Source organism: Pristiophorus japonicus, chromosome 11, assembly GCF_044704955.1.
Source record: "Pristiophorus japonicus isolate sPriJap1 chromosome 11, sPriJap1.hap1, whole genome shotgun sequence".
NCBI lineage: Eukaryota > Metazoa > Chordata > Chondrichthyes > Pristiophoridae > Pristiophorus > Pristiophorus japonicus.
The window spans coordinates 32,664,567-32,683,399 of record NC_091987.1 but is presented as its reverse complement, the minus strand read 5'-3'; the positions used below and the strand labels follow the sequence as shown (position 1 = coordinate 32,683,399).

Here is an 18,833-nt window from a genome sequence, read left to right as displayed (position 1 = left end):
AAGGCCTTTCTCCACCCACTATATTCATTGATCATAAAGGAGTGTCTCTCACTGGTCTTGTCACAACACTTTTTTAAATGCTTCTCTTAGTCAAATGAAGGGCAGAAGGAGGTTTTATAGATGTAATAAGGGACAATTTTGAAAACTGTCTGAAATAGTTTGCGAAGAGACAGAATTCTTTTGATATTCTCAACTGCATATTTTGTTTTCAGAGGTTATGTGGTATTTAATTTCTATTAAAAAAAATGATACCTATTCGACGTAAAATCAATCAATCTATCACTTATTACTGTCTCAGAATAAGTGTGATACTGTTATTTTAGGTGGCAGCCCGTAGTGAACCTGGATTGAAAAACCGAACTCAGGCAATTTCCAGATCAGTAAGCAAACGCAGGAATAGATTTTCCTCTCTGTGGGGATTGGATACAACGTCAAGAAAGAAAGCAAAAGAAAGACCTAGTATTAATCAGGTTAGATATTGCACCAATGTTTTTATTTCAATTGATTGCAGAAACAAGTTTTGAAGATGCTAAGAATATAAGAATGAACACTACATCTTTTATATTGATTAAAATGTTCTATATAATCTCATGAAACAAAATGTACGTTCTTTATTATACATGGCAGATTCTTCTTTAGTATTGAAGTATGATTACTTCAAGATGTTTTGGCCTTTTACTTTGACCAATGTCAACTGCAGTAAACTGAACACAAATATGAGTATAAATGTAATGGGCCTGAATTCGCGCTCTCCATGGGTGCGTATGAGGTGTGCACGCCCCCATGTGGTCCCCACAAGTTCCGGGTTTAGGTATGCAAAGCGCTTGTGCATAAACCAGGAACTTGTGATCTATCAAGAATTTTCTTGGAAGATCCACTGCATCCAAAACTAAACGGCCTCCGCGGGCGGAGAGTTGGGCTATTTGCCCAAACTCCTGCCTAGCGAATGTCCTTCAAATTCTTATGACTGGTAAAAGTCTTATCAGCGTAAGACTTTCAAAGTACAGGAAAATACATTTTTAAGAATAATTTAAACATTTAAAATCTTGTTAAATAAGTTTATTTTTAGACCCTTTAAAATATGTAAATTTATTTTTCAAAATATAAAATTTTTGTTTTAAATAATTAATTCTATTCCATTTTTATTAATTTGAAATATGTGATTTTTTGTTATTTTCAGTGTTTCTGTGTATTTGGGGATATTCCCATTCATACTTATGGTGGTTCCATACATACCGAACTCATAAGTATGAGTTAGTTAGTTCTGGTTAGTTGGGCCGGCTCATGTGATCCCAGTGATGCGTGTGAAACCCATAACGCTTCTGGGATATGTGTGCCTCTATGAAGGCATTCGTCTAGAGGCCAGGACCGCAAGTCTCCGAACCTCCGGGACCCACAGATACTTTCCGACCGCAAATTCTGGGCCATTGATTACACCAGAGATGTTCTGAAAGATAGTGAAGAGAAGTATTTTTGATTGGTTTCTGAAAAATTAACTGTTTAAGATATTAAAGAAATCAATTTGTTCATGTTGCATACCACAGTTATATTAAACAAATAATTCTGTAGATGTTTCACAATGGGGGGGGGGGGGGGGAGTCACTTTTACTTTTTCTTAACCTCAGTAGTTTCCTCCATCATATATTTTGCCCAAGCTACTCAATACCTCCACATTTGTTCACTTACCTAGCTCTCTTAACTACTCCCACATCCTGTGCTGATTCCTTGCAAACACAGGACCTCTCTTCCCCACACACAATTAATTTCTGTGCTATAAGCACTGTGAGCAATTACACATAATAAAAACACTGAACTCCTTGTGAGCAACACCACTGAAGATCAAGTAGTCTATATAATCAATTTATCTATTGTATATTAAATGTCTTGTGCCTGTGCAGATTTTATGTCGTGAAACATTTACTTCCTATGATGTCACACTTTGGCTGTGACACTTCATTGACTCAGTGATAAAGAAGCAACTATGAATTGAAGAGGTGGGGAACATATGAATCAAAGCGAGGAAAGTAGTTAGATAACTACCAGTGAAAATCTTCTAAGCGAATGAATGGTCAGGAGAACTTAAAAAAGGATTAAGTGAACCATTTGAAAACATATTTTGAAAAAGTTTTCTTCTGATACCTTTGTTTTCAGCAACTGAAAATTCTAACGTCCAAAATAAGGTGGTAATCAAAAAATGAAAAAAAAACATAAACAATAACATGATGGTCTATCCATTGAATTGCTTTTTCATACCTTTGCTAAAGTTTTTATTTCAAGCTGTCAGCCTTTCAAATGCCTGGGCTTGAATAGATATTTTTGCCCCAGAACAGTTAAAGGGAATTATCACTACATCTGTGAATTCTGAGTATGTATAACCTACATGATTTCCCAGCATGTATTGGTGGGTTCCTCTGAGTGGATAGCGCTATCACCTCTGAGTCAAAAGGTTGTGGGTTCAAGTCCCACTCCAGAGAGATGAGCACAAATATCTAGGCTGATATTCCAGTGCAGTACTGAGAGTGCTGCATTGTTGGAAGTGCCATATTTTGGATGAGACATTAGACCAAGGCCCCGTCTGCTCTCTCGGGTGGATGTAAATGATCCCGTGGTATTATATCGACAGGGAAGTTAATCCCGGTGTCCTGGCCAATATTTATCCCTTAATCAACCACTTAATGATCAGATAATTTTTTTTTTTTAACACATTGCTGTTTGTGGGAGTTAGCTGAGCGCAAATTGGCTGCCGCATTTCCTAAATTACAACAGTGACTACACTTCAAAAGTACTTCATTGGTTGTGAAGTGCTTTGGGACGTTTTGAGGTCATGAAAGTCTTTCTTTCATCCTGTGAAGATTTGAGAGTTTTTTTCCAAAAGGTTTCAAAACAAACTGGAAATTCAATTCTCAGATTTATTTCAGGCAAGTTATATTTAAGATATTAACAATAGCTCTCTTTATTATCAATTACTTAGTTTTACTTCACAGTTATAAAACAAAGATGGTTTATCAAGACTGTATTTCTTGGTGGAAAGGCTGAAGACTATTTCAGTTGTTTTTCCAAGTCCTTAAATCTAACCCGAAGATGCATTTGAGTAATTGGATTTCTCCTGATTGGCTGTTTTCCGTGTCCGTCATGGTAAGCCCCTGCCCTCTTCATTTTGGCTCTAAAATTAGGTAAATTGTTTTGCTTCTGAGAAAGACAGCAAATAGGTCGGAGGAGAAGGTTGATGGGGCATATGGCAGGCTGGCTCCTAATGGTCCAAAAGGCTCCAAAGGGAGATCAGTCCCTGTTCTTCGGACGTGACCGAACATGCCCCACCCCCTTCTAGTGCTTTCAATGCTCAAAGACCTACTAGACGAACTCCAGGCCTACTCCTACCCAAAGACCCCAGTAGTAAAGCTTTAGGAGGGGAAATTCGGTACCACCCCATTTTGGTACCATCCGCGAGGCGGGAGTTCCTGTGCCTGGCATGGATGTCCCGCCCCGTGAGCTATATTGGGCTTACTGCCCCTGAGAGGAACTGCAAACTCTCGCGCTGCAGTTCCTCTTGGGGTTGGGACTGGGATGGTAAAGCACGCAAAGTTTCCAGTGCTATGCGGTGTAACACGTAACGCAGGCGGGTAGACAGGACCCTCCCCTTCCATTAAGGAGGGCCAAGCTGTCAACTCTGCGGGCGGGAAACAGGGCCATCGCTGGACCACCTGGGAGCGGGGTGCCATGACAGCAGCCCGGCACACAAGCAGAGTGCTGGGCTGCAAGATCGCAGCACAGACCCAGTGATCTACAAAGAAGAAGGCCGCGACGGTAAGTCGACCATTTTTTCTTACTGTCACACCTCCCCTTTAATTTTCACCCCGCGAGCAGCCTACAGCAAAGCTGTTGCAGGGCACTACCAAATTTTCACTCCGGGGTGAAAACAGGTCGCTGCGCATGGTGATGACGTCGTGACGCAGCGGCCTGGGGCGCTACCAGTCGGAGTGAGACGCTACCGGTTACCACTCCTGCTAAACTCTCGTGGAATTTCACGGGAGTTGGTACCGGCGCGCGCCGGGCGAAAAGTTGTTTGCACCCCAGGCGGTAACTGGAGGCGCAAACAATTCGAATTTTTCCTCCTTAGATCCCTTTCTCAATGATTCCAGATTATGGGACCTGCCCTAGTGATTTTGGATCCCCTTTATGCAGTGCTGCTAGATGCTGGCACCTACTCAAAGTACTGCTAAAGTGTAAGAGCGCATTTAAAAAATAACTTTTTCTTGGGATATGTGTGTCACTGGCAAGGCCAATATTTATTGTCCATTCCGAGTTACCCCTAAAAAGTAATGGTTGGCCAACTATTAAGGCTCGATACAACTGAGTAGCTTGCTGGGCTCGGGGCCAGTTAAGTATTCATTATATATTAAACTAAAAATCGTATCAGTATATTGCGCTTAAGGTTCTCCTTTACTGCTATATAAACAGACATCACAATTCATAAGTGTACAAAGGAGAGAGAGCTAAGAATTATGGGAGTTGAAATATAAATACAGATAAAACAAAACTGAAGAAAAATAACAGAAAAAAGGAAAGCAATGGGGAAAATAAATTCGATTACATGCACAACTCATCAAAGAAAAAACAAATAAACAAAATGGTTGCGCAGGAAGGTTTTTTGCATTCTATTGAAATAGCCTCTTGAGTATAAATGATTTTTCACAAAGTTGCACTGCATCATTGTCACCTACAGGTATTGTAACCTAGCAACATTTCTCCCTAGCAGCCTTTAGTCAGACGCAAGCTTCTGCTGCAGAAAATAACAGGGACATTGCAACCATTTTAATTTAATTTCTCTCACCATACAACTATTCTCTGGTAAAGTAGGGCGAGCTGCCTAATACACAGTTGTTTTTATTATTCATTTTTGAGATATGGACATTGTTGGTAAGGCTGGCATTTATTGCCCATCACTGGATGCCCAAGGTTTTATACAACTGGTAGGCCACTTCAGAGGGTAGTTAAGAGTCAAGCACACTGGTGTAGGACTGAAGTCGCTTGTTGACAAGACCAGGTAAAAATGGCGCGTTTCCTTCCCTAAAGGACACTAGTGAACCAGTTGGGTTTTCACAAGAATTTGATAGCTTCATTGTCACTTTTTACTGGTACCAGCTTGTATTTCCAGATTTGTTTTTTGCAGGAGGTCAGTTTTTATAGTTTGAAGTTGTCTGGAAAGAAAAATAATGCCAAAAACAAGTCAGTCAGTTCCCAACAAGGGACAGTGCATTTTGTTACTAATTTTTCAAGGAGTAAAGAAAGTGGGATTTGCGTTAACTGTTAGTTGAATGTTCATGTTGTCTAGAAGAATAAAGCAGCTTAACGATTTGTTACTAAAGTGTTTCTCAGTCCGCCTACTAAAAGATTGGTGACCCACACGGAACAAAATATCCAGTTCAGATCACATGGGGGTGTTATTGTGGGTTATTGTATTGTATAATTAGATACTGAGTTGCATAGAGACATTCCTGAATGCAAGACACTCCCAATAGCTTATGGGAGTGATTGGCACCGCTGTACCTGAGAGAATATTTACAGCAGACTTCATTCCCCAGAACTCGATACAGCACTGCTTCCTTCCTCATTGGGCTGGAAATACACAGATCAAGAAAGTTCTCTTGTACACATTTCAGGGATTTCTCCCCCTCCTTGCCCTTTGCAGTCTGTTAGGAAATTAACTGAAGTGCACTGTAATCATTACATGAAAAATAAATTGGCTTCATGATTTATAATCGGCCTCATCTCACTCAATTGTACCTCTTGGAAGAAAGGAGACATGCATGTGGTAGCACATGAGAGATTACTGTATATAGCTCGAATAACAAGGAGTTTCATTTTTATGATCCCCACCCCCCCCCCCCCCCCGGTCATACTATTGTATGACTAGATATTGAGCAGCAAACTCCTGATTATAAGGATGTGGGATTGCACTTAGCGAAGTAATGCTAAAGCCGAAAGCAATTGGTAGAACCGGGATTTGGCTACATTATATTCAGTACAATAAACCATCTGAATTTCTCTCTTCCCATTACTCTGGTTACTCCATGTGAGAGCTTACCTGGCAGCATTCCCTGCTGGGCTCATGTGAATCAAGCCATAATTACCTCTTCTCTGGGATGTGTTAACGAATCTCATTGCTTAAACCTGATATGGTATTTGAGAAATACTATCCTGAACAGACACTTCAGCTGGGTCTAATTTCTTATGCATTGAATCTTAATGCTGTATGATATGGATTTAACTTATATTGAGATTAATTTCACGATTACAATATCTTATTAATATCATTTAATATAGTCAAAATCCCAAAATACGATACCAGGTTATATATAATGTTTGCATAATTGCATTTAAAAAAAAATGATTTAAATGTGATATTTTTAACAATGCAAATCCATAAGCCAATGATAGGGAAAAAAGATAATTTTATTTATAGAAGAGTGATGGCTATATGAATGGCACTTAGCTGTTTGTTACAATCAAAAGCTCTGGAATCATATAAGAATCCTATAGAAACAATCAGATACGGAAGGGAGAAAGCAAGGTTTTTCTGAATGGATGAACAAAGTTAGGTCTTCCTCATCTGTAATTATCTTGAGTCTACCAAGACTCTCCTATGTCTCTCAATTTTGTCCTTCTCTATTTCAACACCATTCATGGAATACGTATGCTACCCATTTAACCTTTCCAGGTGCAATACTTTAAATTTTTCAGCATTAAATTTCTTCTGCCATTGTCCACTTACATATTTGTCCAGTTTATTTTGTAATTTTAGAGCTACTTCCTTCAACTCCACTACTCTTCCTAGTTTTGTGTCAACTGCAAGTTTTACTGATTTGTCCAATTTGTGACATCTTTGATAATGACTTCTATGCTTCCCACAATTGTTGGCATGGAGCAGAAGTAGGGAAGCCAAGCAAGAGAAACAATGGAAAATAGAAGAAATAAAGTAACAAATATAAGAAACCATGGGGAATAAATGGGAAAAAAAGGACAAAAGAGGGAAAAAGTGAAGAATTGAATATTACTGTCAAAATATTTTAATGTATTTTTGTTTTATTTTAGCTCTTTGGTGACAGTGAAGCAACACTGAAGAAATCTTTGGAAGGCATCTTTGATGAATGTTCAACAGATAGTAGTGTAAGTATGTATTGACCGTGTGCACTTGTTGCTTGACTAAAGCACAGCTAACATGGGGATCAGCTTAATTGTATTGATACTGTACAGTTTGTATTGTCACATTTTGTGACTGACCGAGACTCAAAAGAAGTGGTTTGCATCAGTACCTTTTTGAAAAAAAAAACACCCGGACATTTTGTTTTCTTCTCAAAGAGCATTCCTTTCTAGTAACAGCAGCTTTAGTGGAGAGGCCATTTATAAGAGAGTCTTCATTTTCTGGTGGTTGTTGTCTATTCTTCCCCTTCCCCTCCCCCCCCCCGAAGTAGCTGCATGCATACACAATTTTCCAGCAGGGTGCAGTAGTTCAGCAGCAGTCATCTCCACATGTGACATTAAATAACACGGTAAGTGATCCATCCTAATCAATTTCGCTTGTTACCTTAGCGGCAACTAGGACTAGCATTTGCTGGGAGAAGCCAAAATGGGGATGTAGTTATACACTGGGACTTGTTCTAGTCTGCCAGTAGAGAAACCAGGTTTACTTGAGCTAATCCCTGGCATTTACATGACTAAATAAGGCCCTTATTCTAGTTGCAGAATAATAGAACTATAATAACTAGATTGTAATTTTTGCTGCTGGATAAAGATGCCAGATTCAGTAGTGGAGTGCTGGAAGCTGGCTGACCTGAAGAAGATCTTGTGGAATTTACCCTAAATGAGTGTCAGTATAAAAGCAGCTCATTATTCTGGAACTGTAACAGCTGTATTATCCTACTTGTGCTCATTTAAGTCATGTCTAATTCAATTCCATTATAGCAACTCGAATCTGCTCTGCCCAATAAATGTAAACCGGCTGATTATTTGAAACCATTATCATTTTAATGGGATTGATATAAGTGGCAAATCCTTTGGTGAAACCTTTGGGAAGTACTGTACTTTATGTTGACTGAAAGGTAGTTATTGCCCAGGAGTTGCTCCGTTTTTTTTGGAGCAACTTGATTTTTCTGGAGTATCTTAAAAATCCCCATTCTGCACATTTAATTTGCGCCAGTGTAAGTGAGTTAGTTAGGATTTTTTTTAGTTTTGTTTTTCTTTTCAAAAGGGGGCGTTATCAACCACCTACGCCAGTTTTGGCCATTTAAGCCAATTTGGACAGCTAATAGTTGCTCCAAACTAACTTAGGCCAGCGTGTGTGGCCACTTATGGCTGCACAGAAAACCCTTGCGGAGAGTTAAGAAATCAGCGCAGGTAGCCAGAGATTGGGGGGGGGGGCGGGGGGGAAGGGAATCACAGAGGACCTTGCAAAGCACTAAACACCTTCACAACAATAATACAGATCTTGTACTGTAACTTTTGCATAATTTACAATCCACTATATAAAGCTTCATAAAATATGCACTTTATAATATCATTTATATCAGAAGACAAAGGTTTCATAAAACCATTTATTAATCAAATATTTTGCTAGCAGGGCTATGAAGGATGGTCACTTGCACAAGGTACCTGAGGGTGCCCATGCAGTTACTCCCCAATAAGGCACCCGTGGGTGCTGATGGAATGTTTCCAACAGGGTATCTATGGGCATCCATGCAGTTGTTCACTAAGAATTGGTGGGATTTTTAAAAAATTGACCTAAGTCATGGTACTGAGACACCAAACCTAAGGAAAGTTTTCTCTGGTCAATCTCACTTCTTAACAGCCAGTTGCATTGTGCCATTGGCAGAGATTTTTTCTAAATCATTTAAAGAAACGCTCCTCCTCACCCGCCCCCCCCTCCCCCCTCCCCCCCGATCAAAGGTCTCCCCGCACCAACCTGTTTCTTGGCAACGGCCGGCCACTTGGCCAGGGATAGAGGCGGTGAACATCGGGTCGTCCCTTCAGCCAGGGATCGGGGCAGCGGGCATCGGGTCCGGCTCACGCCGGACGTGCTGGGAGGGCGAGGAGCTACTGCGCATGCACGCAGCTGCCGGCACTGTTTTCAGCGCAGGGCTGTAGCTCCGAGACCCCCCCCCCACTCCACGAGAAACGCCGCACCAGGACACACAGCAGAGCGGACAGAATCGTTAGTAAGTTTTTTGCCGCTGTTTTGAGTGCACAAAGTCGGCGATTCTCGGGAGAGTGCACCGGAAAAAGGGGTTGGGGAAATTTGGGCCCATGGTGTTAAGAGGAAAAAACTGACTGATCAAGCTTCCTCCACAACCCCCCCACCCAACCAACCAGATGGCTCAGTAGTTTATCCAGTGAGTAGTGGCGCCACACAGATCAAGAAAGTCTAGTTTTAATTCCCAGCCTTAGCTGGTACCATCTGGGTCAGTAATATAACAACAACAAATACAACTTGTATTTATATAGCACCCTTAACGTCGTGAAACATCCCAAGGTGCTTCACATGAGTATTATGAGATTAAAAAATTTGACACTAGCTGCATAAGTAGAAATTAGTGTAGGTCAAAGAGGTATGTTTTAAGGAGTGTCGTGAAGGAGGAAAGAGAGGTAGAGAGGCAGAGAGGTTTAGGCAGGGAGTTCCGGAGCTTGGGGCAACAGAAGGCAAGGCCACCAATGGTTGAGCGATTGTAATCAGGGATGCTCAAGAGGGCAGAATTAGAGGAGTGCAGACATCTTGGGGGAGTTGCGGGGCTGGAAGAGTTTAGAGATAGGGAGGGGCCGAGGCCATGGAGGGATTTGAAAATAAGGATGAGAATTTTGAAATCGAGGTATTGCTTAACCGGAAGTCAATGTAGGTCAGTGAGCACAGGGGTGATGGGTGAGCGGGACTTGGTGAGAGTTAGGACACAGGCTGCCTTTGGATGACCTCAAGTTTATGTAGGGTAGAATGTGGGAGGCCAGCCAGAAGTGCATTGGAATAGTCAAGTCTAGAGGTAACAAAGGCATGGATGTGGGCTTCAGCAGCGGTTGAGCTGAGGGAAGTGCGGAGACGAGTGATATTACGGAGGTGGAAATAGGTGGTCTTAGTTATGCTACATATCTGTGGTCAAAAGCTCATTTCTGGGTCAAATATGACATCAAGGTTGCAAACAGTCTGGTTCAGCCTCAGACAGAAGTTGGGGAGAGGGATTGAGTCAGTGGCTAGGGAATAGAGTTTGTGGCAGGGACCGAAAATAATGGCTTCGATCTTCCCAATATTCAATTGGAGAAAATTTCTGCTTCGCCAGAACTGGTTGTTGGACAAGCAGTTTGACAGTTTAGAGACTGTGGAGGGGTCGAGAGAAGTGGTCGTGAAATAGAACTGGGTGTCATCAGCGTACATGTGGAAACTGACGCCGTGTTTTCAGATGATGTCGCCAAGGGGCAGCATATAGATGGGAACTAGGAGAGGGCCAAGGATAGATCCTTGGGGGGACACCAGAGATAACGATACAGGGGTGGGAAGAGAAGCTGTTGCAGGTGATGATAATGTCTGTTCTCTCAGATGCAGTCCATGACCTCCTCATCACAGAGCACACAATGGGGGCTACAACATTTTGTAGTCTGATTGGTAAAGCTGTGTATCCCCAACCCGTAACATGGTTTCCAGGGGTTCTGCAGCTCTGGTGACTTGGGCTGGTTTGAACTCATGGGTCCCTCTGTTTGCATTGGAGCTACTCCAGAGTTTTCTCTAATGGTGAAATGAAAAGCAGTTGAGGAGCTGAAGAAATTGACTTTGTTTTCTTGTTCAGTAGAGAACTGAAATAAAAATACCAAAATTAAAAATATTTTAAAGCGAACAAATTCTAATAAGCTATCTTGAATTAGTAAAACTGCAGAACAAGATTGTCTGCTCAAGTCTCTTGTCGTCTTTCCGCACCTAACTCTATCAGCATAACCCTCTATTCCCTTCTCCCTCATATGCTTCTCTGGCTTCCTCTTAAATATATCTATACTATTTGCCTCAACTATTGTCTCTGGTAGCGAGTTTGGCATTCTCACCACTCTCTGGGTAAAGAAGTTTCTTCTGAATTCCCAATTTGATTTATTGTTGACTGTCTTATATTGATGGCCTCTAGTTATGCTCTTCTGCACAAATGGAAACATTCTCTATCTATTTACTCTATCAAAACCTTTCATAATTTTAAAGACCTCTGTTAGATCACCCCTTAGCCTTTTTTCAAGTAAAAAGAGACCCCGCCTATTCATCCTTTCCTGGTATGTATGCCCCCTCATTTCTGGTATCATCCTTGTAAATCTCTGCACCCTTGCTAGTGCTTCTATATCCTTTTTATAATATGGCGACCAGAATTGTACGCAGTACTCCAAGTGTAGTCTAACCAAGGTTTGATACAAATTTGGCATAACTTCACTACTTTTTAATTCTATCCCTCTAGAAATAAACCCAAGTGCCTGGTTTGCTTTTTTTATGGCCTTGTTAACCTACTTTGTGTCGCTACTTTGTGATTTGTGTATATGTACTCCGAGATCCTTTTGCACCTCTACCCCACCTAGACTCTCGCCCTCCAAGTAATAACTTACTGAGCAGTTTCAGTGTAGAACTATGTGAAAGAGTCACAGGATGATTTTTAAAATATATACAGAGTATATGTTATATAAACTTAGGACAAGAAATTTTAGCCCAGGGTCTCCAGCAACGAACATGAATGGATAGCAATGTATTAGAATTAGAAAGTGTATTATCTAACTACCATTTCTGCAATTCTGAATTTTCTTTGATTTAATCAGCAGCTGTCACTTTTGGTCATTTGGTTTATGTTTTTGTGGTGCAACAATCTAGCAAGTCCTTCAAAATGTATTGTTAGGAGATAAACCATCAATGCATCCCACCCGGATCCACTTTCTCCACCTTGGGCGGTTTTTGGCCAGGGTCTCCCATGCGTCAGTGGTGATGTCGCACTTTACCAGGGAGGCTTTGAGGATCCTTGTAACGTTTCCGCTGCCCACCTTTGGCTCATTTACCATGAAGGAGTTCCGCATAAAGCATTTGCTTAGCGAGTCTCGTATCTGGCATGCGAACTATGTGGCCTGCCCAGCGAAGCTGATCGAATGTGGTCAGTGCTTCAATACTGGGGATGTTAGCCTGGACGAGGACACTGATGTTGGTGCGCCTATCCTCCCAAGGGATTTACAGGATCTTGCGGGCAACATCGTTGGTGATCTATCTCCAGCGACTTGAGGTGCCTTCTATACATCATCCATGCCTCAGATCCATACAGGAGGGCGGGTATTACTACAGCCCTGTAGACCTTCGAGTCTTAACGCAAAGACCGTGAAGTAGTCAAGCGCAGGCAGTGGAAGGAGCGCGCGGCAAACTAGCCCCACCCACCCCTTCCCTCGACGAATGTCTGTCCCACCTGTAACAGGTTCTGTGGCTCTCGTATTGGACTGTATAGCCACCAAAGAACTCACTTTGGGAGTGGAAGCAAGTCTTCCCCAATTCCGAGGGACTGCCTATGATGGTGATGATGGATGGCTGAAATATACTGTTACCACATGGCTTATGACCAGGAAGGAATAGGAGAACTTCAGTTCAACATTCTTACAATTTATTAAGATTTAGCTACTTAAATGCTAATGAGGGAGTAGTAGTGTAATATGTTGAATGAATAATCACTTTGAGGCACAGCAGTTCTACGTTAGTTGCATGTATTAATTAGAACTGAATTCTTGTTAGCAAACTGTAGATGCCACCTAGTGGTTGAAAAGGTAAACAGCTTTCAGTAACTGGTACATTAGCAGGTCAGAAAAAGAGATTACGTACCCCACAAGAGTTGTCACCTTTCTTCAGAGAAGGCTTCCTCCACATACTGCTCAAGCAAGCTGGCATCAGTTCATGATCCTGGGGGACAAACATCGCATAAAGGATAACTTCCTGTTTGAGGTTTATGCTGGCACGGTACTGTGACATCAGAAGAGAACCCAATTTGGCCTGTTTCTGCTCCCAGACCAAGTCATTTTGCAGAGTACTTGTATGGTCAATTATTCTTTAATATGAATATGATATTATTCTTTATATCAGTCTGCATTAAATTTCATCTGTCATTTTTCTGCCCAATTACATTAGCCTTGCAGCACTTTCATTTACCCTTTTACATTCCTCACAGTGGCAGGAGATCATGATCCTAAAGTCTGACTACCTCAGTCAATAAGCTTATCTCACAAAAACAATTAAGGATGGCCAGAAATGCGGAGATGATACATTACTTCTGATGGCATACCTGTGGTGCTACTGAGCAAAATCATATTCATCAAGATGTCCACTGGTATTAAAAAGATGGATGTTACAAATTCGGATCTGCTGTAGATAGTTTCTCGAATTAGTTGGCATCAGATCTCATGCCCCGTGCATGGTAGAATTGACTCATACCACCCAATATTTACTTACATGATAAAGTAATGTGGGGATGTAGCTATATGTTCCCCATTACATATGAACTGGATATTACGCTTTTGAACATGCTCTCCTGTGTGCTTCTCCAATATTTTGGAAGGCGTACCAAATTAATACTAGGTGAGGTCAAGCTTGAAATTAAGTGTTAAGCTGCTTTATTTCATAGTTAGATTAATGCAAAGAGTAACAATTAATTCACTTAGTTGAATTGGTATAACTTATCTTCATGTAATCATCCAAAATAAAGAACATGCCATGCTTCCACACATTGGTGATCATCCTACATGACTTAAACAAGAAGCCTTCTAACTTTCCTCCAGCATTTCTAACCTCTTTGCCTTAGCATAGGCCATCAGTGCATTCCTTTAACAAACCTAACTGCCCTTCTAGTCTTCCTGTCTCAAAAAGCTCTCTTTCTGTATTCCTGTGTGCCCCTCAACTGTCTTCCAGGCAGAAATCAAAAGGCTTACTAACACAATGGGTGTGAGGTGTTTTTCAATTATCCACACAAGTTAGTGAATTGTTTAGTTTATTCCTTTCAGCATAATAGCTATCTTTTGTCGAGGTACCATTTTAAAGAAAACTTAGGAGTATACACATTGCTTTTAAAAACCCAACATTAAAAGTATCTCTTTTTCCAAATCCTTTCAGTGGCAAAATAGTAAAAAAAAAGAAATCCTGAAACCTAATGAATTTTGCTGTTTTTATTTTGAAGTAATAGATGAATTGAAGTTCCTGACATTTGGTGCTGACTGTGCTCAAGATATTTCTATAGCATATCATTGGAGCATCTTTAGAGGTGGCTGTTTGAATTCTGATGCACAGTATCAGTTTAGAAAACAAGAATGAACTTGCTTTTAGATAACATCTTTCATGTCCTCAGGATATCCCAAAGTGCTTCACAGTCAATTAAATACTTTTAAAATGTACTCACTGTTATGTCGGCAAATGCAGCTGCCAAGTTGTGCATGGCAAGGTCCTACTGTGCAAACTTGCCCATTCTTTGAATGGTGCTTTAACTTATACTTCCACCTGAACAGGCAGGTGGGGCTTCAGTTTAATATCTCTTCTGAAAGATGGCAGCTATGACAATGTAGCACTCCCTCAGTACTGCACTGAAGTGTCAGCCTAGAGTATGTACTTCAGCCCTGGAGTGAGTCTTGAATGCTCAAACCTCTGAATCTAAGGCAGGAATACTACCCACCAAGGCAAGCTGACACTTGCTATCTACCATTCGCACGCACAACAACAAGATACAATTAGGTAAAAGTGCTTGAGGGGAAATCAAACCCCTCTAATACCATCTGTAATTCTGGCAGCAGGGTGGAGCTCATTGGAACCAGGGAATTCCTATAAATATCTATAAATACTGAGTAAGCATAGCATTGAGATAGTAAAGTAGGTCTTGCTGCATGCAAACTAAAAATAACATCGATCTTTCTCAATAGTGCATTAACCATGGATGCATTTTAGACATTTATTATGTTGAGAAAAAGACTATAAGCATTTAACACAGCACTTAAAGCTATTACTGCACATCTTGATTAAAGATCCAACAGTGTGAAGAAAAATTACAAACTTAAAAACACACTACATGACTATACTAAACTTAAAAACTACATTTTTGAAATAAAATTTACTTTTTTCCTTTTGAGCTGCAAACATATGGAATGTTTCTCCTGATGTTGGCAAAATAAATGAACCTATGACTCCTGGACGGACCTTGCCTTGTATCAAACATAACAGAGGAAAGAGGACACGTGGGGGAATTCTCTGATATGTCAATGTCACCACATCACAAATCTCTTAAAGGAGAAATTGCCTCTCATGAAAATGTTTTTGTTCCCAGGAAGGTGATTTGGTCACTGCAGCATTGATGATGCACACTGGACTACTTTAGGCATGCTAAAGAAGAGAATTAATTAATTTTGTAGTGCTACCAATACAGTTTTAATGACTTATTTTGGCCACTACCTTTATTTCAAACTGTTATACAAAATTCCGAATAACTATCATTTTTTCAATTTGAACGCACAATTTTTTTCCATTGTTCTCCCCATGCCTTGGTGTTCCAAAGACATACACCAATTATGACCAAGTTAATGGATGATGTGCTGTTAACCTATGCCACACTAAGCTCACTGTTAAGAAATGTCAGAAGATCCATAATTGAGTTTGTTTTGATTGTTTTTTCCTTCCCTCTGAATAAGCAACTGGCCTTCACTCAGTGCTTCCTCACAGTGCCATGTTTGATACCTGGGGGCTAGTGGTGTGGGAGATTGTGGGAACGGACTTGCATTCCACCACTCTGATGTTTGAATTGTGCTGCTTGATTCACATTAGATGCCTTTTAATATTTTATGTTAATTTCTGTTCAATTCATTTTTGAAAATTTTAGATAAAGCAATGATTGTTACTGATATTTAAGTAACTGGCTTCGTGGAGTTGATGGTCTTGATCATGTGAGGAAGTTGAATTATCACAGATTAGAAGAAATGGTCATTGAAGCACCCTGAGCTTTTGATACTACAATTTTTAATTCAGCAGCCTATAATTGTTGGCTTCAGCAACTCCACCTAGCCAGTTTCCCCATAATGCTGTCAGCACTTTCCGCTGGAATAAGAACATTTTAAACATCAACAGAAGTAGAAAAAAGGTTGAAGTTAGTCTATTCTTTGTAACTGTGATTTTTTAAATAGTGCTGATGTTGGGTTTTGCTATTGAATATCGTGACATTTACTTTGAAATAGTTACACCTTATATCCATGTATTGTATTGCATAAAGAAATTGCCGTAGTGTATTTCTGTAATCATATGCAAGAAGCCTTTTTATATTGACTGAACTGTTGCAAAGAAAAAATTTGAGTGTAGGTTATTACTGCCCTTTCCTTCAGAGAGAAAAGAGCCTGGCCACGAGTATTCAGCAACAAAAACCTGAGAGTGACAATTGGGTTACTGATTTCCTCGCGCCTTCATGGGTCTGTTTACCAGATGATCAACCCATTTTGGTTGTAGTACATCCAGGGAACTCAGCACAGGAAATTCTTGAAGTGGCCTGTAAGGTATGTCCAAGATTAATTCTCCTTATACTTTCAACAAGTAATTGTTAGTGGAGTTGAATACAGACAAAGCTGCTTTGAAATGTACTTGTTGGCTAAACAAGGGATCCCACAGAACATTAAAATGTTGATTCCAGGATGAACTTTTACTGCAATTGATGGCAAATGCTAAAAGCTTGATGATTAAATATTTTTTGCTCAACAAATCCTTTATTTAATTCAGTTGTTTAATTTTGTTTTTCCTCTTCTGTTGTTGACATTACTACTCTTTTCAATGCTTTTAAATCTTCTTTTGCATTCTTACTTTTAAGAATTTTTTTTTGTCTTCATCTGGTACATTTGCTGTTTGATTGCATCTGGGTATAATTTTGACTTGTATTATTATTACGAAGTGGTTCAAAACATAGAGAACCTAAATGATCTTAGCATGTTCAATATGGAAATATGAATATTATCAGTATTAATAGGAACATTTATCTGTATTTGTATTGAACGTATTAAATGTTAAATTAAATTAAGTATATCAACCCCCCCCCCTCCTTTTTTTAAAACAAAAGTGTACAAAAAACTTTAGAAATTATGGGCCCAAGTTTCCACATGATTTGTGCCTGATTTTTAGGAGCAACTGGTGGAGAACGGACTATCTTAGAAATCGCAATTCTCCACATTTTTTTTTCTGCAGTTCTAGTCAGGTAGAACAGTTCTACTTTGGAGCAGAATTTTTTCTTCAAAAGGGGGCGTGTCCGGGCACTGATGCCTGATTTCAAAGTTTCCACAGTGCAAACGTACTCCAAACTAAGTTAGAATGGAGCAAGTGAAGATTTTTGTAGAACTGAAAAAACCTGTTCTACACATTAAAAAATTAGGCGCAGGTTACTAATTAGGCGTCCAGGTTGGGGGGGGGGGGGGGAAGTCGTTAAATTCTACAATAAATCCTTATTTATACTTATACAAATATTATACTAATAAATCCAACCTGAATAAACATTTATAAGCAAAGAAAAGATTAAATAAACCATCTTCCTACCTGTGTGAAAGTGCTTCAGCCAGCCTCACAAGTTCGTTCGTTCCCGACGGCAGGGGGGGAGGGAGGGAGTGCGGGCCCGACCGACCGAACGCGGGGGGGAGGAAGCCGTTCCAGACGGCGGGCGGGAAGGAGACAGTGAGAAGGCTGCAGGAAGCCTCAGTGCTGATGTGCTGATGGCAATGTGCTTTTATTAAAAAATTTTCAAAAATTAAACAGCTACAAAGAACTACAAAAATGGCCGAGTGCCAATGTTTCCTTCACACTGCGCGTGTGCGAACGCTCCAACGCGCACACGCAGGGTTGCCGTCAGGAAAAAAAACTCATTTAAATAGTACACGCCCCCTCCCACGTACAAAATCGGCGCGTGTGTAGGCTCCGCCCCCCCCCTGGGCGCCGCACCAAACAGACAAGGAGCTGCAGGGCTCTCCAGAATCGCTAGTTTTTTCTCCGGCACCGTTTTAGGCGCGAAAAACGGGCGCCCAGCTCGGAGGGGCGCCCGTTTTTTATCGTGTGGAAACTTGGGCCCAAAGTCTGGAGGTAACTAGCATTGCCGTTCAATATTTCTTCACGAGTAGGGATGACGCAGAAGATACAGTCAGAAAGCGTATTATAATTTCTTATGGGTTTTCTTTCCCACAGTATTTCATGTTTCTGCTACTTTTTCTTGAAATTTTTTTCTGCAAATTAAAAAAATTCAAAATTAATTAAAAACTTGCCATCAGGGAGGCATTTCCAGTTATCTAGAATGAAGTATCTAAGGAAAAGTAAACTATTCTAATTCCATTAATTACCTCCACTTTTAAGCCAATTATTACATTTATTACTGCATAGTCAATGGAAAATTTAAAGCACTTTTATTCATTTAATTTAAACAAATTACATTTTTATTTATACACATTTACTAACCTCAGTAATTAGTGGTCTTTTCTGTAACTTCAGCGTACAGAGCAATCCTTTGTAAAATAGAGAGACACCAGTGTACATTTATTTTGCTGGGATTAACCAAATATTTTCCCTTCACTGTTGCAGGGGGACTGATCCACAGGTGTTATTAGCCTTCTGTACCTTACCCAAGTCACTGTTGTTCATGCATAATCTAGACAGGGCGTGTCACCATGTGTTTTGGCCATGAGGCATTTAAAAAAAAATTATCTGTTCACGTGATGTGGGTAAGGCTGCCCATCTTTAATTGCCCTGAGTAGAAGGTGGTGAGCTTTCTCGAACAGCTGTGGCCCTTGTGGTGTTTGTGCTTTCATGATGG

General features: G+C 40.4%; 1 protein-coding gene across 2 annotated transcripts in view; it reads left to right on the top strand.

The window, feature by feature from the left end:
* The window catches only part of LOC139276003 (rho guanine nucleotide exchange factor TIAM1-like), a 421,871-nt gene that overhangs the window by 194,463 nt on the left and 208,575 nt on the right, over nt 1-18,833 (top strand). For both annotated transcript variants that reach the window (XM_070893321.1, XM_070893322.1), the window contains exons 10-12: nt 324-470; nt 7,093-7,167; nt 16,381-16,548. In XM_070893321.1, coding sequence (XP_070749422.1) covers nt 324-470; nt 7,093-7,167; nt 16,381-16,548 — 390 coding nt within the window. The remainder of the gene's footprint in view (nt 1-323; nt 471-7,092; nt 7,168-16,380; nt 16,549-18,833) is intronic.